The sequence below is a fragment of the Aquarana catesbeiana genome, linkage group LG13 (assembly GCF_042186555.1).
Source record: "Aquarana catesbeiana isolate 2022-GZ linkage group LG13, ASM4218655v1, whole genome shotgun sequence".
Lineage (NCBI taxonomy): Eukaryota > Metazoa > Chordata > Amphibia > Anura > Ranidae > Aquarana > Aquarana catesbeiana.
The window spans coordinates 47,057,834-47,078,227 of NC_133336.1; the positions used below are offsets into that span (position 1 = coordinate 47,057,834).

Genomic DNA, 20,394 nt, shown 5'->3' on the forward strand with positions numbered 1-20,394 from the left:
ATTTTCAGCAGACAAAACCTTGGACATTTGTCCGAAGGCGTGTGCCTGGATTTTGTCTTGCATACAAACGGCAAAGAATTGTCGGCCAACAAACACGAACGTAGTGATGTACTACTTAGTTTTACAGCTCTTTAGCACCACCCTTTGGGCTCCTTCTGCTAATTTCGTGTAAGTAGAAGCTTGGTGAGTGTTAATTCGCGCTTTTCATTTCTCGCTTTTCATTTAGCGCTTTTCAGTTCGTGCTTATCAGTTAATTTCTGAACGGCCATTTGTCAAAAAGACATGTTGCGGAATCGGAGGAGATAATGTGTTATTTATTATTGGCCTTGGAGTTATTGCTTTGACCTAAGTCCAGTCCAGGAACAGGAGGAGGAGGATTTCTTGGACCAAAAATTGGTTACTTTATTAATCGTGACCAATTTTGTCATATGCCTTTGCTGCGGGAGCTCCAGGAGAATAATCCGGATGATTTTCGGAATTATCTCCGGATGACGGACCTCTGCTTTTACCAACTCTTGACATTGTTGACCCCCTATATTAGGAAGCAGGACACATGCATGAGGCTTTTATTTTATTTTTTGGTTGAATAATAATGATTTGATTTGGTATATTTTCTATATTTTTGGATGCATAGAATGCACTTTTTGGTTCTATTGGCAGATAGCATGTCTAATTTTATTTGTTTTCTTTTTTTGAATGCACATTAAAAAAATTGTGTAGAGTAATACTTGGCTATGTGTTTTATTTCAAATGACAGTTTGGAAGTCGGCAGTTACATTTAAAAAAAATACAATCTAAAATTGACAAGGGACACCAACATAGTTGTATCTTTGATCTTAAAAACTACGGGATAATGGTGTTGTGGTAACTTGCACAAAAAAAAAAAACATAATAATATTATTCTTGATATCACTAGAAAAAAAAAAGGCCTATGAAAATGAGTTTCCAATAACTCCATCAGTATCATCAGAGATTTCATAATTTGCCACGTCACGAATGTTAATTCTCCGTTACGAACGCTAGTTTACAAGAATGACCGCTTCTGGCTCGTCCTTCCTTCCGAGCATGTGTGTTTGTACTTTGGACTTTTGTCTGACGGACTTGTGTACACACGATCGGAAAATCCGACAACAGACATTTGTCCGCGGAAAATTTTAAAACCTGCCATCCAACATTTGCCGTGGAAAATCCGACAATTGTGCGATGGAGCGTACACACGGTCGACTTTTCCACCAACAGCCTGTCATCACACAATTCCCGTTGGAAAATTGTGTGTATGAGGCTTTAGGGTCCATTCACACCTTATGCGGTGGGACTGCAATGGGTGATTATTCCACTGCTTGAAAAGGCAAAGTGCCCTGTCTTCCTATGCACCCAGTTCCCAGTACCCATGCACTGCAACGCAATCCATTGCGTAACATCTTTATGACATCTCAATAAAGGAAAAAAAAAAAGGAGACCGAGATCAATGCGTCACCACGGCGCTGATCTCAGCCGCACCGCACACCAGCCGCTACATTGCAATGCAGCCTTAGGTAAAAATAGGAACATGCATTATAAAAAAAAACATTTACTTGGCTGGCACGGCGTTACGTGTTGTCACAAAAATTAACACCTTTTATGCGTGACATATAAAGAGCAAATCCAAACAAAGGGGCAGTAATTGTCTCGTAACACTTATTGCTATTAAATACTTAACAATACCAGGGCCTTTGGCAGTGATTTCTGCATTCAAATATTACAATAATAATAAGAGGAAGAATATAGAATAAAGACATAAACTACGCACATCAACAGCTTTGCAGCACAGCCTATTATTTCTTAGTAAGCTATTATTTACTATTACACACCACAGTCCCTCTTCCATCACGGCGGTGGCCAGACCTGACGGCCTGAGGTATGAGTAATGAGGGGGTGAGTGTTGCCATGGAAACTGCTCTAGGCCTCTATTCACACGCATTGCTGTTTAATGAATAGGCCTACCAGCCCTCTGCAGGCAAATGAAGATATATATGCTGGAGGCTGCTTTTCCACACACAAAAAGAAGCAAAAAAAAAAAAAAAAAAATGCTGATCTTGTCTCTCACCAAGAAATCATTTTTCTTATAACTTACACCCCAAAATAAGTACATTTAAAGAAAAAACAAGAAAAACAAAAATGCACCGTGCAATTCAGTACATACACATGCATTATTCAGATTTTTTTTTTGTTTTATATATACTGCAAATGCAAAGATCTCACTGACAGTGCCTAATAGATATAAAATGCTGCTGGTGGGGCTTATAATATGGATTATTGCAATATTATAATAAATTAATCCATGGATTATTGCTATAAATAATAATAATACTAATCATCATAATAATAATCTTCATCATCATATTAATACAGACTGTTATGATATAGGATAACATTAATTGTTGCAACTGTCACCTTTTAGTCACATAAAAAAAAAATCAGTTTCTGCAATGGCTCCATCATCCCCGGAAATGCTAGGCCTCGTTAAGGGCTCTTCACACCATACCTGCATGAAAACTGATGGGAAAACTGGCAGATTTCACTTGCAGAGACATCAGTTTCACATCAGTTTTCATGCACGTTTTAGTCGCTTTTTATACACAATGACATCAGTTTTCATGCGTGTCAGTTATGTGCTCTATTCCCATCAATGTTGATGTCATGTCAGGTTTTGATCCTGTGCAGAAAACTGCATACACATTGCAGATTCCTGCGCAAAAAACATCTGCACATTATGGTTTGAACAGGGCACATAGAGAACCATTGTTGACGTCTCTGCACCATGATATGAAGAGGCCGTACACCTGTAGTTGGGGGGAAAAAAAATAAATAGTTGAGCTGTGTTTTCACCCATTTAGGCCCCGTTCACACCTGAGCGATTTTCTGCTTGAAGCCTGTAGCTCTAAAACGCTCAACAAGCCAAATCCCATTTATTTCATTAGCCCCTGTTCACATCTGAGCATTCTGTCGCCTGAAGCAAAATGCCTGAGGCGCAAAAATGTACGAGTTTCTCTTTGGCAGATTACAAGCGTTTTTGGCCCCATAGACTTCAATAGAAACGCCTAAATTGAGCGTTTTAAGTGCGTTTTCTGCTCAAATAGCAGCTCTCCACCCCTAATTTCCTCTCTCTCTCTCCTCCCTCTAGTGCTTTCTATTGGCTAAACAAAAATGCCTGACGCTATAAAACGCTTGTAATACACTTCTAAAAAGCTGTAAAAAAAAAACTTTAAAAAAAAACGCCCGAAAGACGTCAGTAAATCGATACAATCAGGTGTGAATGGAGCCTAAGACCCCTTTCACACTAAGGCAATTTACAGGAATTTTTGCACTAAAAATAAAGTCTGTAAACTGCCACTTCTGCAGCCCCAGTGTCCAAGCCGAGAGCTTTCACACTGGGGCGGTGCGCTTTCAGGATAGGAAAAAAAGTCTTGCAAGCAGCATCTTTGGAGTGGTGGGGGAGCGCTGTATACACCGCTCCTCCATCGCCCCGGCCCATTGAAATGAATGGTGGCCTCTTTCAAAACTCCGTAAAAGCCCTTTGAAATCAGTGCTAAGCGGGTGCTTTTAACCCCTTTCTGGGGGGGTTGAAGGCGCCAAAGCACTGCTAAAACAGCGGTAAAGCGCTGCTAAAACTATTGGCGCTTTACCACTTACGCACGCACCTCCCCAGTGTGAAAGAGGTGTAAAGCGGAACTAAATCCATCAATTTAACTATTTCAAAAAACAGTTACATTTAAGGCATGCAGGGAATGCTATCTGTCAATGGTTGTGCTGTCAAGTGAACTGTCAAACCATCAAATGGCTGGTGTCATAACGGATCACATGTTCAGCACCATCTGCAACTGCAGATCAAACAGAGGCCAAGATGGCAGCTTCCTTGTCTGAAAATAAGAGGAGGGTTTAGTTCCACTTTACCAGAAAGTTATAATCCAAGACCTTCATGGCAGGATCACCAGGTATTGTTTTAATGCCAATTCATGCACCTTGACACCTCAGACCACTACCCCCCTGCAAACCGGTTTTACCACTGTACCCTTCTGCACATCTGCCCCACCACTGTAACCCCCTGCACATCTGCCCCACTACTGTACTACCCTGCACATCTGCCCCATCACTATACCCCCCTGCTCAGCTACCCCACCACTGTACCCCCCTGCACATCTGCCCCATCACTATACCCCCCTGCTCATCTACCCCACCACTGTACCCCCCTGCACATCTGCCCCACCACTGTACTACCCTGCACATCTGCCCCATCACTGTACCCCCCTGCTCATCTACCCCACCACTGTAACCCCCTGCACATCTGCCCTACCACCCTACCACTGTACTACCCTGCACATCTGCCCCATCACTGTACCCCCCTGCTCATCTACCCCACCAGTGTAACCCCCTGCACATCTGCCCCACCACTGTGCTACCCTGCACATCTGCACCATCACTGTACCCCCTACCCCCGCTCATCTGCTCCACCACTGTAACCCCCCTGCTCATCTGTCCCACCACTGTAACCCCCTGTACATCTGCCCCACCAATGTACCCCCTTTCTTATCTGCCCCACCAATGTTCCCCCTTTTCTCATCTGCCCCACCAATGTACCCCCTTTCTCATCTGCCCCACCACTGTAACCCCCTGCACATCTACCCCACCACTGTACTACCCTTCTCATCTGTCCCGCCACTGTAACCTCCCGTACATCTGTACCACCTTGCTCATCGGCCCCACCAATGTTGCCCCTTTCTCATCTGCCCCACCACTGTAACTTCATGCACATCTGCTCCACCACTGAACCATCTTCTCATCTGTCCTAACACTGAGCTTATCTGCTCATCTGCCCCACCACTGTAACCCCCTTTCCCATCTGCCCCATGACTGTACCTCCTGCACATCTGTCCCACCTCTGTTCCCCTGCTCTTCTGCCCCACCACTGTAACCTCCTGCTCATGTGTTCCACCGATGTACTTCCTTTCTCCTCGGCACCCCTCTGCACATCTGCCCCACCGCTGTAAGCCCCTGCTCATCTGTCCCACCAATGTACCTCCTTTCTCCTCTGCCCCAATACTGAACCCCCCTGCTCATCTGCCCCATCACTGTACCCCCTGCTTTTCTGTCCCACCGCGGAACCCCCTTCTCAGCCCTCCCACCACTGTACCTCCTGTACATCTGCCCCACCATTGTACCCCCTTGCTCTTCTGTCCTACCACTGTAACCCCCCCTGCTCATCTGCTCCATCAATGTACCCCTTTTCTCATCTGCCCCACCACTGTACCTCCCTGCATATCTGCTCCACCACTGTATCCTCATGCTCTTCTGTCTCACTACTGAATCACCTTCTCATCTGTCCTAACACTGAACCCATCTGCTCACTGTAACCCGCTTTATCATCTGCCCCACCTATGTACCTCCTGCACATCTGTCTCACCTCTGTACCCCCCTGCTCTCCTGCCCCACCACTGTTCCCCCTGCTCTCCTGCCCCACCACTGTAACCCCCTGCTCATCTGCCCCACCAATACACCTCCTTTCACATCTGCCCCACTGCTCTACCCCCCTGCTTTTCTGCCCCAACACTGAACCCCCTTGCTCATCTGGCCCAACACTGAACCCCCTGCTCATCTGGCCCATCACTGTACCCCCCTGCTTTTCTGTCCCACTGCTGAACCCCCTTCTCATTTCTTCCACCACTGTATCTTTCTGCACATCTGCCCCACCGCTGTATCCTCCTCCTCATCTGTCCCACCTCTGAACCCCTCCTGCTCATTTCCCCACCGTTGTACCCTCATGCTCATCTGCTCCACCGATGTACCCTCTTCTCATCTATGATATGCGTGATATGCAGAGTGGTGAAAGGAAGCAGAGATGAGACACATCTACCTGTCCTGGCACACTCATCCTGCTGATCTACTTCTCGTATTCTGCCCACGTGCTTGTATGAGATGTATGTGATGTATGGGATGTATGGGATGTATGTGGTGTCACATACAAGCATATGGAATGGATGCGCAATGATAAGCTCAGGTCAGGAGCATTTTCTGAAAGCAGTGGGCCTGTGTGCAGGATCATAAGTTGGGCCCCAGTAGCTGCGAAAAAGTGGTTGGAGGTGAATTTCATTGCGCTGAATACTGGCTGTGGCTTAAAGGGACACAGAATTCAGGGGTTCAGTAGTAAGTGAAGCAAAGGTTCAGGAATAATTTCAAAAAAATTCCCAGAAGCTCAACATTAATTCCACAAACTGTCACCTGATTGGGATTTTCTAAATCACAGTGAAATCTCTTCTTTCTGAGATTGGTAGTGGCAACCAAGCAAGTCATCTTCCTCCAGATGGTGGGCGGGGCTAGCAGGTCTGTGATTGGCTTTAGCAGTGACAGTCCTCCCCCTCCTGGAAACAGGGACCACCCCCCCCCCCCCCCCCCAGGCAGAACTGCACCCAATCTCTTCCCCATCACAAAAGCTGACGATCGCAGCTATAGAAAATTTAGAGAACCAAATAATGTTTCCCATCTTTTACTAAGTGTGGGGGCACAGTGCCTCCCCCTCAGTGCAGGTGTGGTGTGGGGAATTCTGATATTGGAATGCATTAGTGTCTCACTGACACTTCCCTGCGCTGCTCTGCTGATTGAGAGGGAGTCGAGTGCTGGCAAAAGAGGCTTCTGGTGCCGCTTGCAGCATAGGGGCTGGGCGGGCCGCTCTGCGTATGTGGCTCTGCCCAGTCCCTTTCAGCCCACCCAGTCCCTTTCCCGTTGGCTGGTGTATGATAGCTCTTTGGTTCCGCCCACCCCCGACATCTCCGCCGAGTTTTGACAGCTAGTCTCTGCAAGCAGTGACATTACATGATAGTTTAACGAACTTAGTGGCTCTTACAAGCCTGGAGATCTGCTCAATGTGAAACTCCCCCTCTCCTCTATCAGTGCCAATCAATGCCACCTGTCAGTGCCAACCAATGCCACCTATCAGTGCCACCTGTCATTGCCAATCAATGCCACATATCAGTGCCAACCAATGCCACCTATCAGTGCCAACCAATGCCACCTATCAGTGACCTGTCAGTGCCAATCAGTGCCAACCAACGCACCCAATCAGTGCCAACCAATGACACCTATCAGTGCCACCTGACAGTGCCAATCAATGCCACCTATCAGTGCCAATCAATGCCACCTATCAGTGCCAACCAATGCCACCTGTCAGTGCCAATCAGTGCTACCTGTCAGTGCCAATCAGTGCTGCCAATTAGTGCCAACCAATGCAATCAATCAGCGTCGCCTATCAGTGCCAATCAGTGCCCATCAGCGCTGCCTATCAATGCCGCCTATCAGTGGCGCCTATCAGTGCTGCCAATCAGTGTTGCCTGTCAATGCCTATCACTGCCAACCAATGCCACCAATCAGTGCCCATCATTGCTGCCAATCAGTGCTGCCTATCAGTGCCCATGAGTGCTGCCTATCAGTGCTACCAATCAGTTCCCATCAGTGCTGCCAATCAGTGCACTGAGTGCAGGGATGGGGAGATGAACTCAGCAGCCAGGCACATTGTCCATGGGGCACCGGCCTGGTGGGGCACAACTGAAATTTGTTGATGTTTATTAATGCCACATGCTGATCTTTAGTATAATAGGTAATCACCACACTACTATTTACAATAAACTACTGGAGGGAAAATAAAAAAAGTGTCAGTAAAAGGCCTGCCGCTAAGCACTGTTATGTGTTCCCACACCACAAAAAAAAAAAAAAAGCGCAGCGCTAACTTACTAATCAACAACTTAACAATAATGGTGGAACCCTCTAATGTATGGAAATCTCAATAAACTTCAACATTACCACAATATCGGTCTCTGTGATATGTAATGTTACATATAATACACGCCAAGCTGAAAAAAAGACTTAGCAGGGATGGTGGAAACCCCTCCTATAGATATTTGCCATACAGATTACCTTCAGGTGCAATAATTCCAGTGATATGTGATTCCACATGTAATACACATTAAAATGAGAATAAGACATAAACATTTTTTTAAAACTCAGCAGGAATGGGGGAAACTCCTCTACAGATAATTGCAATACAAATTAACTTCAATGGCAACAACTTTTTAGTTGGGAGGTTCACACCATTACAGCACTTTGAAATTTTTTTTTTTAGATTGTTACACTTAGTTCTATATGTTTTAGTTATTATTGTAATGTGAATTTTTGCACTTGAAGTTCATTTTCCGCCACCCTTGCTAAGTCCATGTCTTTATGGACCTTGCTTTGTGCACTGGTGTGCAGTCATGTTAGAACAGGAAGGGACCATCCCCAAACAGTTCCCACAAAGTTGGGAGCATGAAATTGTCCAAAATGTCTTGGTAATCTGATGCCTTATGAGTTCCCTTCACTGGAACTAAGGGGCCAAGCCCTACTCCTGAAAAACAACCCCACACCATAATCCCCCTTCACCAAATGATTTGGACCAGTGCACAAAGCAAGGTCCATAAAGACATGGATGAGCGAATTTGGGGTGGAGGAACTTGACTGGCCTGCACAGAGTCCTGACCTCAACCTGATAGAACACCTTTGGGATGAATTAGAGTGAAGACTGCGATCCATGCCTTCTCATCCCAACATCAGGGCCTGACCTCACAAATGCTCTTCTGGAAGAATGGTCAAACATTCCCATAGACACACTCCTAAACCTTGTGGACGGACTTCCCAGAAGAGTTGAAGATGTTATAGCTGCAAAGGGTGGGCCAACTCAATATTGAACCCTACGGACTAAGACTGGGATGCCATTAAAGTAGCTATTTTTTATGTGCTTTAGCATGTGCGTTTTAGTGCGTGAAAAGTGCACAGATGTGAACAGGCCCTTACTTGTATACATCTTGTAATCCATCACTACACTTAGTAGCTCTCCCTCGGAGGTTTCTTGTTCCCCTTCTTGCGTTTTTCCTTCTGCTTGTCTGGAACAATTCTACTGTACATCACCAATACAATTGTGATTTTCCTTTTTGTCGATAGTGGTCCTTAATTTGGAATTTAATAGAGTCACAGTAATGCTTCCGAGTCCTCACAAAGATCTTATTAAAATCCCAGGAGATGTTTCCCTTTCAGACACTTTGATTCCTCAGGCCCAATTTCCTTTTATACATGGAAACACACGCTCGACTTTTAATTCAATGTTCAGCCTTAATGCAGTGATTTGTGCTGTTTCTGTACCAGAAAGCAATTCTGATTACCCTGCGGGCTTGGAGTACGGCTCGCTCGTACTGTCCCCGGATGACATTTATTCAGTCCATCAGTTTGACTTGCTGATTAATTTGTGGCAGAGGAACCGCTAGATGTTTCGGTCTGATCATCTGCCAGAAAATAAAGCTTCCGTAGATGAGGCATCATCCAACCCCCCCCCCCCCCCCCCATACCAAGAAAATTCACAGCTGGTCTTGTAGACATACAAGGAAGATAATATATGAGCAATCTAAGACATGCATGACCTATACAGCACCCTGGGCTCCTCCCAATGCAGCCACGGTGACATGCTGTCATTTTACAGAGGTAGTTTATGGAGAGGGGATGGGGGGCTCTTTACAATGCGAGATCAAAAAAACTGTCTTGGAGAATATATTTATCTTGGGTAGTAGGTGAATCCTTTCCTGCTGAAGGTCCCATCATCCCCAGTTTTTGAATTATCTGAATCGGATGGCCGGGGCTGGCTGCCACCTTTAGATCCTCTGCCCAAAATGGTCTTTGCACTGGCCAAGCCTGCATTCTTCATAGACTTCTTTGTGCAGCGCTACCCCCACAAGGGCAGCAAATATATCCCAGGTTCCTCTCTGTAGTGCAGCCATTCATACAGCAGCATTCACTCCTCTGGCTTTATGGGGTTTCTTTTTTTTTTTTTTTTTTGTATTTATTGCTGAGTAACTTGGATAGGATAGGGAGCCATGGGATACTCCAGAGTGCTAAACAGCAATAACAGGACACCTTTCTTTCTCTGCAGCTACTTCTCAGAACAGTCCCCTCAATAATTTCTCAGGGAATGGACAGCACTGGGTCACCACAGACAATGCCCCAGGCCTGGCAAGCCTTAGCAATAATGCTCTAAGGGGTTAGCAGTAGCACAGTCACCCAGGCCCTGCTCTCAGGTCAGTACTCACAAGTCCTTAAAGCAGGACCTAACCCAAGAGGGGAAGTTCTACTTATTTGCATCCTCCACCCCTCCTCTTTAATAATTGTAAGATTTTTTTTTTGGGGGGGGGGGTTCAGTAATCTGAGCGATCAAACGTTGTTGATCATAAATGGGCTTCTGGAAGAATGGTAAAGCATTCCCATAGACACACTCCTAAACCTTGTGGACAGCCTTCCCAGAAGAATTGAAGCTGTTATAGCTGCAAAGGGTGGGCCAACACAATATTGAACCCTACGGACTAAGACTGGGATGTCATTAAAGTTCATGTGCGTGTAAAGGCAGGTGTCCCAATACTTTTGACAATATAGTGTAACTTTTTCTTGAACTAATCAATTGTGAGCAACGCTAAACTCCAAGTAGATATTAAAAAAATCCCACAAACAAATAAAGATCAACATTAAATTTAAAAAGGGCTCAATGTATTAGTATATGCAATTAGTCTGAGGACCTGAATTTGTCTGGCAATCTCAGGTACCTTTTTGGTATCAGTCTGCATTGAATAACACAGACTGGGAGAAGGATGGGCAGCACCAGAAGCCAGTCAAACAAGGACTATGGTGACAGGAGGAGAGCAGGCTCATGAGCACATCAGTGTCCTTACTTCACTGTCCAGACACAGGCCCTGAGGTTTGGCACTGAGGTTTGTCTTGGGCAAGGGGAAGACAACGCAGTCCTCTAGTGTAGTGGTAAAATCCAAGGCTTTGTTAAAACAATGAAATAGTATATACTCACAAAAGTGATATAAAATGCACATAAGGACCAAAGGAAGCAAGCCCACTGCTGTCCTTTGGGAGCGGAGAAGCCAGGCATCCTGTGCAGCTCTTCCCATCAGCCGGCTCCACAGCGGTCCAGATGCTGTGGCTGCTCATCCACACACCCCTCCCAGGATTGTTGGGCGATGCAGTGGGCTTGCTTCCCTTGGTCTTTATGTGTTTTTATATCACTATTGTCAGTATAAGCTATTTCATTGTTTTAATAAAGCCTTGGATTTTACCACTACATTAGAGGTCTGCGCTGTCTTCCCCTTGCCCTGGCTTTTGTTTTTTACAGGTGGAGTTCCCTCTCCGGGAGGTCAGCGGCATTCCCCCTAGTGTTTCGTTGTTTCTTTGTCTAGTGTTTGGGCTTCCCGTTCATGTTGTTTTTTTCTATTTTACATTGATCTATATCAGGGGCTGACTGGCAACTTTTGGTCCAGGGGCAAGTGCAACCCAGAGACCCATGGTGCAGCGACTCGGCCCCCCTCCCGCTCTCCCTCTTCCCTGCCTCATCCCGACCCCATACCAGGCTTAAGCTCCGCTCCGGGTACACTATACTTACCGGGCTGGACAGCGCCTGCTACATCGACATGTTTCTCAACTGGCTGGCAGGGAGCTGCAAGGGGTTGCTGGGGTGGCTGAGTCGGGGCTGACTGGGGGGAGGAGAGCCTCCGGTGGGGCATGGAGCTGTCCTCTGCTCAGACATGGCATAAACCATCCATGCTGGAGAGGCTTCTTACGCTCTGTCCTCATCCCGTCGTTTTACTCCTCTTCACCAGGAAACCTTTGGGCATGTCTGTTGTGGAAGTGGTGCATCCTTTTTAAGGGGCATCAGAGTGGCCTGGGGGGCAATTGCACCCCGGCCCAGTCCACCCCTGATCTACACTGTGTTTAGCTTTGTATATTTTACCTATTTACATTTAGTGTCTTATGGGCACTATGGAATTGGTCAGGTTTATATTTTACTGAGGTTTTTCTTAACTGGAGTGAAGGTCAGGTCAGGTCACCTGTCTGGCTTTTCTGTCTGGTAGGGCTTTATAAATCCTAGGACTGGATGGACAGAAATATAAATTTTTTGCTAGGAAAAAACAGTTCCCATATATGTATTTCAATTTTTTAAGTCATTTACCAGGAATTCAGCTTTATCTGATTTTAAAAGATGTCCACTGCTCTCTTGTCTATAACCCCCTACCATAGCCTATCTCCATTTCCATCGACTAGCTTCATGTATGACAGTTGCTTGAAGAGGTCACATCAGAGGGAAATCAAAGACTTCTTTAGAATTCAGCTGCCTGTCTGTCTCACAGCACAGCATGCAAACAACCTCAACCTGCTCCCATAAGACCTTCATCCTTCCATCAGCTGACTGTCAAAACTGAGCATTTCTTTAAAAACTGGACTACAGATTTTTTTTTCATGAGGACCCACTCTATAGCCTAAGGTTCTCCTAAAGTAACCTTTTCCTTTGCTGATGCTTATAGAAACCGCAGCCAACCATTCATCATATAAACAGCTACTTGATGCATAATCAGTTAACAAAAATTCTGCTCTGCTTTGTCTCCAGTCATTCACTGAGTGCCCCAATCTTGCCTTTTTTACAGCATAAAGAAGGTGAAGTCGGGGAGTCAATCCCAGCCCAGCATCAATGACTCTTCTGCCCTTCCTGTGATAGTCAATGTAGTGGATCCTGGTTGTACATGCAGTCTTGTTTGCTCAGTTTTGGGCCACATGGACATGGGCGTACCTTTCCATGCAGTCGTGTGAAAGGGGACTGCCTGCACATGGATGCACACAACGCCTGGCCATCCTGTGTGGGCAGAGAGGACCCTTCACACAGGTGTACAGATAGGTATGCCTGTGTGAATGAGACCCTTAAGAGCACAAAGATTTTCCAACAAGATTGTATATCTGGATTTGGCTAAAGAGCACTTCTGGCTCTTGGAAGTACCGGGTACTTTTTATTGTGCTTTAAAGTAAAACTAAACTCTGGTGTAAAAACTCTATTCAAGTATGTATTCCTTACTCAGAATAGTCCCTTCTATTGCTCTCAGCCTTCTCCAAATTCCCTTTTGTCACTGCTGAGATCTGACTTTCATTTAGAGGGTGGCTATGTTCGTTCTCCACGTCCCAATGTTTGTAGGAACATTAGTCACCCTCTCTTTCTTGCTCCCTAGATCAGTGGTCATCAACCCTGTCCTCAAGGCCCACTAACAGGCCAGGTTTGCAAGATAACTGAAATACATCACAGGTGATATCATTTGCTGCTCAGAGATTGCAGTATTCTAGTCTGCATCTCCCCAAGGTAATACATAAAACCTGTCCTGTTAGTGGGCCCTGATGACAGGGTTGATGACCACTGCCCTAGATGGTCTATGGACTATGGGATGTGTTGTGTCCATAGAGCAGTGCATGTGCCCGCAACTAACATGAACTGCTCATTCCAAACACATGGAGGTGAGGGGAGAAAGGGGACGTTCAGAAGCTCATGCAGGGGACGTTATAAGGAAACAGAAAAACACAGTATGTAACCACTTCACGAGATATAGATCGCAGGACCCGAAAATAGTGACTGTGTATATTTGGTGAACGATTATATAATTTAGTGTCACTTAAAGGAATTGCATAGTGTTTTTATATATTTTATTCCTTTATTATTATGTTAAGGACAAAAAAAATTGTCTGGCTAAATATGAAAAAATGCAACATTTTGTTCTCTTATTTTGAGCAACAAGTTGAAGCTCTAGGCTATTTTTCACATTATTTGCTATAAAATGCTTGCTAGTTACAGGCTACAATAGCTCAAGTTCGATTTACACACAGATGAGTGCAGTGACTCCTCCCCCCTACTCCCATCCCTACCTGCCTGTAAAATGGATCCATACAAAATTTGTAAAATTTGTTCTCTGTTTAGAAACTCGTCATGTTCCGGAAATCACGTGTCATGGGTGTAACATGTGAATTTGTGAAACAGACCCTATAAATATTACCAACAGATATAACACTGGTTCAAAATTACATAAAATAAAATTGACCTAAAACCATTATTATTTCCTTCTAAGAAGTAAAACTGCACAGTTCCACAATAAATCAAATGTCACAAGAAATAGTAGTATCCGTGCAAACGTGTGCAACTGTTGAAATTCTAATACTTGTCAGTTCTGCCACAATGTTACATAGCGCAGAAGAGATAAGAGCCATTACCTGGAGATACACAAGCTTCCTGGTCTGAGTGTTGGAGGAAATCGAGAGGAGAGGGCAGGGTGCTGACTTGCAGACGAGCTGCAAGAGTGGCTGACATTTCAGCTGCAAGAGTGGCTGACATTTCAGCTGCAAGATTGGCTGACATTCGGGAAAAAGAACCTAGCAAAGACATGCATGGTACATCAGTATACATAAAGATTATACAAAGAAAACCAGCCTGTCACCTACACACAGTGGGGGATAGCCATTTGTATGCTGAGCCAACATTGATAGAAAACCATACAAGCAACTGATAATAGTCCTGGCTGTAGTTTGACCGCTTGTGCCCTTTCTGTCTGCACCCCACGTCATTTTCCCATGCAACATTTCTGCCTCAATGCTAACTGCCTTGACCACCCCAGATAGCAAGCAATTGTGCTGCAAGTTTGAAAATGGCCTGCTAAGCTATTGCTAGGCTTGCCAGGCTTCACAAGTTTGTTGCACAATTACAGCAAGTCCACATTGCATGGCTCCAGATCAACTTTCTTTGCAAACATTCTGCAAGTCTGCTGCAAGTTCTGGTTCAGTTATGTTGTGCAATAGTCATCCCAGCACAGGGGGTCACTGTGCCTGAATTTTCATGCTGTAGACTTGCAAAGCTCTTGCTGTAAACTCACCACTGCAACTTTGCTCTTGCTAGAGACTTGCCACTCAAACTCGCTACAAATTGGAAAAGTGTCAACTAGAACTTCAAGTGCTCTGCAAGTGTACAACTTGTCAGTGACAATGTGCAGCAAGTTAACAGACTTACTACTGAACACTGCCACAATTGTGTGGCAAGTTATCCTTGCTATCCGGGATTGCCTGATCTTTTTGTAGGAGGGGTTACAAAGTTGGGGTCACGGGCCTTGTCTTGTGTCCTACATGGCCAACCAAAAGTGTGAAGCTTTTGTCCTCACTCCCTCTCCTTTGCTTGTCTTCAGCTTACCCCATCATTTGCCACTAGGATGACTCTGTCTGAATGCTACCTGCCCTGACCAGGGCTTACTGGGTTACAGAGCTGGGGTCAGGGGCCTTGTCTTGATCCTGTACTACGACCCTAGAATGTTAAGCAATTCGATTGTCCCACCCTCCTCCCTTCCGTGATAAGCTGCAGCCTATCCCATTATCTATTGTACCTCTGTGACAACTCTGCCTACACACATGAATCACTGTCTGTTCTAATTTTTAGAGGGGTTACAGAGTTGGGGTCAGGGGTCTTGTCTTGTGGCTTACTCCCTGGCTCTAGCATTTGGAGTTGTGCCACTGTCTCACTTCTCCTGTTCTGACTGTCTGCAGCCTACCCCATCTTTTGCCTGTGCAAACACTCTGCCTGAATCCTATCTGCCTCAAATACGTGTTCTTTATGTTAGAGGCATTACAGTCTTGGGGGTCAGGGGCCTTGTCTTGATTCAGTACTGCAGCCCCAGAATGTAAAGCTCATTTTTTTACCCCGCCCCCATCCCGGATCGCCTGTAGCCTACCCCATTATCTACCCAACAACTCCGCTTGAATGCTACCTGCCCTGACTACTGCTTCCTTTTTTTCTTAGAGGAGTTAAGCTGGCCAAAGACGGTTACAATCTCGGCCAGTTCAGAAGGGACCGGCCAAGATTTGAGCCATGTATGGGCAGGCTGATTTTACATGCGATTATTGCCAGTGCAAGCAATAATCACTGTGTTCTACTGGCGGGGAGGTGGGATGTTTCCCTGCAACCCTCCACCCCTCTCCCCTGCCAGAAAGACACAATAGCTTAGTGGGAGTGATTCTTCCATCAACACTGACTGTGTTGATGGGGGAATTGAGCGATTGCAGGAAAAAAAATTGTACCACCTATGGCCTGCCTTAAAGAGTTGGAGTCGGGGGCACTGTCTAGTATTCTGCTCCATGGCTTTAGACAGTTATGCCATTGTCTCACTTCTCCTTTCCTGACTGCAGCCTAACCCATCAAAGGCCTTGTTAAGTAAGAAGCTACATCACTGTCTTTGCTCACCCTCCCTTGTTTTCTAGATTAGCTTGGAGATTTCCATTGATGTTTGGTGGGCTAATAACTTTTGAAGAGTTAAACAGGGGTGGTATAGGGCCTTTTACATGGACCCAAATGTCATTTTTATTTTTTCGGCTTACAAAATGGCTGCCTCCACTGCGTCTAGGGAGCAGATACACATTACCTTACGTACAATGAGTGCAAATGATCAAACACTGTTATCCTAACTTGGTGCAACACATCTCAGTTCCATCAATCCATACCCCACTGGATTTACTCAGCAGAGTGCCACCAAGTGAGCTATAGTGAGTAGAAAAATAAAAGCTTTGTGTGGAATGGAGTTCGATCACCTTAGGCGGCCTGTAACGACTGCCTCACATCATGGTACTGACTCCCCAAATGATCTGTATCACCCCAACGTTGAAGGTGACCAACCAACATAAAAAGGAGACATGACCATAAATGACCTCTGTCCACCCAAGCCAATACACAACCATAGCCGATGACAATATAGGCACCACAATAAAAAGAAAATGAGAGCCATAGAACTCACACTCCGCCAAAACAAAATGGTTCTATGAAGTTTCCAGCAGACATACGAAGACACAGCTAAGCTTTGTAAATTGACTTGTTTATGGATGACCACAAAACCTCACTGTGCAACACAAACTCCATCACTACGAATCGTGGAAAACAACTGGTAAAGCAGAGACAATGGCTAAAGCACACAAATACCTCACAGAAAAATTACAGTATGCACTGGAGCTACATGAGTACAAAAGGCTGAGGGGTAAAATAAAAGGAAGAACCTAATTTGCAAAAAAAGCAGGTCTGAAACTGGCTGGCTCCCACACACGATGGAGCACACATTACACGAAGATACAAAGGAACAAACTTCAGACAACAGAACTGCACTGGACACCCGTATTTTATGTTTACCTGGTAGGAGAAATGCAGTGCGTGCCTCACTCATAAAATGCCTGGATTTTTGTCAGATTTGGGCACAATGGGCCAAACCTCAGAGGAGATGGCAGTTAGACAAATGAGACAAACTGACAGATGTGTGGCATATCTATTCGAGACGTGTGTAGATGGGCTTTGGTTCATGTCAGCACTGCATCTCTCCCCATACAAGTCAACAGGAATGCAAACATAGGTTGATCCAATTTGAAGTTCAACTTTCAGATCAGAAGGAGGTCAATCCCAAATGCGGGCTGAATGCACCTAAAAGCACATTACATTTGTCCATTGGCGCAGCCCAAAGCCCATTGACACAGGCCCTTCATTTGGTTGGATTGCTGCGGCACACAAAAGCAAATGTCACCTCCTGGGATTTGTCATGTGTGGCAGCTAAAACCTGACAGTAGTGACACCAATCTTTGGGGTTCTTGGGTTTTCCTCAGTGCTTCCCTATTCTTTTCAATCAGAAGCAACCACTTCACTGCAAGATTACCAAATTAGATGTTGGCAAAATTTCATCCAAGTATAAGTTTTTAATTTTGCTCATTAAAAGGGTATTTTTTTTAGTATATTTAAGGTTTTGTTCAATTTATTTTATTAGGTGTTTTTTGAATGTGTGTTCTTTTACTTGTTCGTTTAACAATACTGCCATCTTATGTTTACTTTTTCTTAACTGTTTTTTTTTTTTTTTTTTTTGTGAAATAAAAATAAAAATAATGTGCCCGATGAGGGCCATTCTTTGGTGCAAGAACAGGTAAAAGCAGCTTCTGTAAAAGCCAATTGCACCCTTAAAATCCACCAAAATATATACCTTCCTAAATGACTCCAATGCACTTTGCCAATATGAATAATTTAGCTGAAATCTCCCCATTTTTGCTAGAATTTCAGAGAAAAGAAATCTCCTAATCTCGGTTATTCCTACTTCCCATATTAAGGGTGAACCATTGGTGTTTGCTGACTGCTGAACACCAACTGATATCTATACTGTGTACTATGCCACTAAAGCTCACCAATCGAAAACAATGGGGGAGATTTAATAACACTGGTGCACTCAGAATCTGGTGCATCTGTGCATGGTAGCCAATCAGCTTCTAACCTCAGCTTGTTCAATTAAGCTTTGGCAATAAAACCTGGAAGCTGATTGGTTTCTATGCAGACCTGCACCTGGTTGTGCATTCTCCAAACTTAGTAAATAAACCCCAATGCTCTCTATAAACAAATTGGGGTAGATTTACTAAAGGCAAATAGACTGTACACTTTGCATGTGCGGTTGCTCCAAAGCTTAGTAAATGAGGTGAAACTTCACTTTACAAAGAATACCAAATCGCATGCAAGGAGAATAAAAAAAAAAAAAAACATTTTTGCTTGCACATGATCGGATGATGGAAGTCAGCAGAGCTCCCCTTCATTTACTAAGCTCTGGAGCAACTGCACTTGTAATGTGCACAGTCTCTTTGCCTTTAGTAAATCAACCCCTTTGGCATGAAGCTGGGGGAAAGAGCAGTGAGGAAATTGTATCTTTTATCATTTAAAAAGTCAAACTGACATCAATTTCAGCAGTAGAGGTGTACACCCTGGTAGGTTTTATGGCAAGTCATGACAGATCCCAGAAGCCTGGCAAAAGGTCAGCTGATTCTTTCTGGATTTGCCTAAATCCCACTTGTAGACCGTTGTGAAACATAATAGTTCAAAATAGGGTGCATTAAATTATACCATTTTTAATATATTACATTTGTTTTATATATTTGATTATGTCACAGTGCCAATCCAAAAGTCAGAACTCCTAGATCAGGCTGAAGATAAAAACCGCGTCCATCGATGTGACAAGTCCCCCTGCACAGTCACAACTACTAATCTCCAAAAATCCGGAAGCATTGCTGATTGAACTAGTGACTTTGCAGGGGGCTTGTCAGACTGATCAGGCAGATAGAACTCTGTATGGGAACAGCAGGCCTTGTCTTCACCTTCCTGAATGGATTCTGCATTTTGGACTGGTGCTGCACAATAACACAGATGCATTTAGATCACATATATACATATGCAATGGGATGATATTCACAATCAATGGCTTGTAGTGCAATGCACACACCCCCTGCATTACTGTACAATAAAACATGGGTGCTGTGAAACTGACAGTAAATATGAAAAAACGGACACCTAAAGGTTCTTGCAGGTAGGTTTACGTACCTTGCAAAGTTCTTCCGAAAGCCCTCGAACCAAGAAGCTCTAATATGAGAAAACCATCTTCAGTTTCTGAAAAGGTAGCAGCGCCCGCTCCCTCCTGTGCCTCACTATTGGCTCACCCCTGTGACGGACAGCCTCACTGACCAATAGTGAAGTGCCAGATCCCCAATTTCAAGAGCTGAAGTCAGTATAATAGAACACCCTGGGCAAAATATTTGAAGCAGGTGCCTGTTTCTATTGGGTTGATTTACTAAAGGCAAATAGACTTTGCACTCTGCAAGAGCAGTTGCTCCAAAGCTTAGTAAATGAGCAGAAGCTCTGCTGATTTCCATCATTCAATAATGTGCAAGCAAAAATGTTGGTTTTGTTTTTTTATTTATTTTCCTTGCACGTGATTGGGTATTTTTTGCATAGTGAAGCTATACCTCATTTACTAAGCTCTGGAGCAAAGTGCACAGTCTATTTGCCTATAGTAAATAAACCCCTGTGTCTGCTGCTGGGTATTAAAGGTTCACTTTCAGTTCTGATTTCTGCAAAAATGTTACACCACCAACCCAGTTAGAAAACAGAGAGGCTAAGAAGAATATTTTCACCCTTAACTCACTTCCATGCCACCCTTTTAACATGCTGGAGAAAAGTGTATAGGAGTGAATGTGGCTCACTCCCCTGCCTACCCATAATGCAGTGCTTAGTGTATCACCAGTCAGTTAGCAGGTCTAAGGCTGCTTTTACACTGGGGCGGCCAGGCGTTGACGGTAAAACGCAGCTAGTTTTAGCTGCGCTTTAACATCGTTTTAGCAGCGCTAATCGGCCGATAGCGGGGCGCTTTTAACCCCCCGCTAGCGGCAGAATAAACCGTTAAATGCGCCCGTGTATCGCCACTGCCGAAGCCCTTTGCAGGCGCTTCGCTAGTGGTGCCTATTTCAATGGGCAGGAGCGGTGGAGGACTGGTGTATACACCGCTCCTCCATTGCCCCAAAGATGCTGCTTGCAGGACTTTTTTTAATGTCCTGCCAGCGCACCACCCCAGTGTGAAAGCCCTCAGGCTTTCAAACTGGGACTGCAGGGGAGGCATTTTTCAGGCGCTTTACAGGTGCTATTTTTAGCCCAAAAGTGCC

General features: G+C 44.8%; 1 protein-coding gene across 11 annotated transcripts in view; it reads right to left on the bottom strand.

Annotated features, from left to right (window-relative positions):
- TRIM9 (tripartite motif containing 9) overlaps nucleotides 1-20,394 on the bottom strand; it is a 141,992-nt gene that overhangs the window by 19,002 nt on the left and 102,596 nt on the right. For 5 of the 11 annotated variants that reach the window (XM_073609990.1, XM_073609991.1, XM_073609996.1 and 2 more), the window contains exons 8-9: nucleotides 19,280-19,318; nucleotides 14,128-14,286 (exon numbers count right to left, since the gene is read on the bottom strand). The exons of 4 other annotated variants lie outside the window; for them this stretch is intronic. In XM_073609990.1, the coding sequence (XP_073466091.1) occupies nucleotides 14,128-14,286; nucleotides 19,280-19,318 (198 nt within the window). The remainder of the gene's footprint in view (nucleotides 1-14,127; nucleotides 14,287-19,279; nucleotides 19,319-20,394) is intronic. 2 more of the 11 variants (XM_073609992.1, XM_073609994.1) reach the window with 1 other exon arrangement.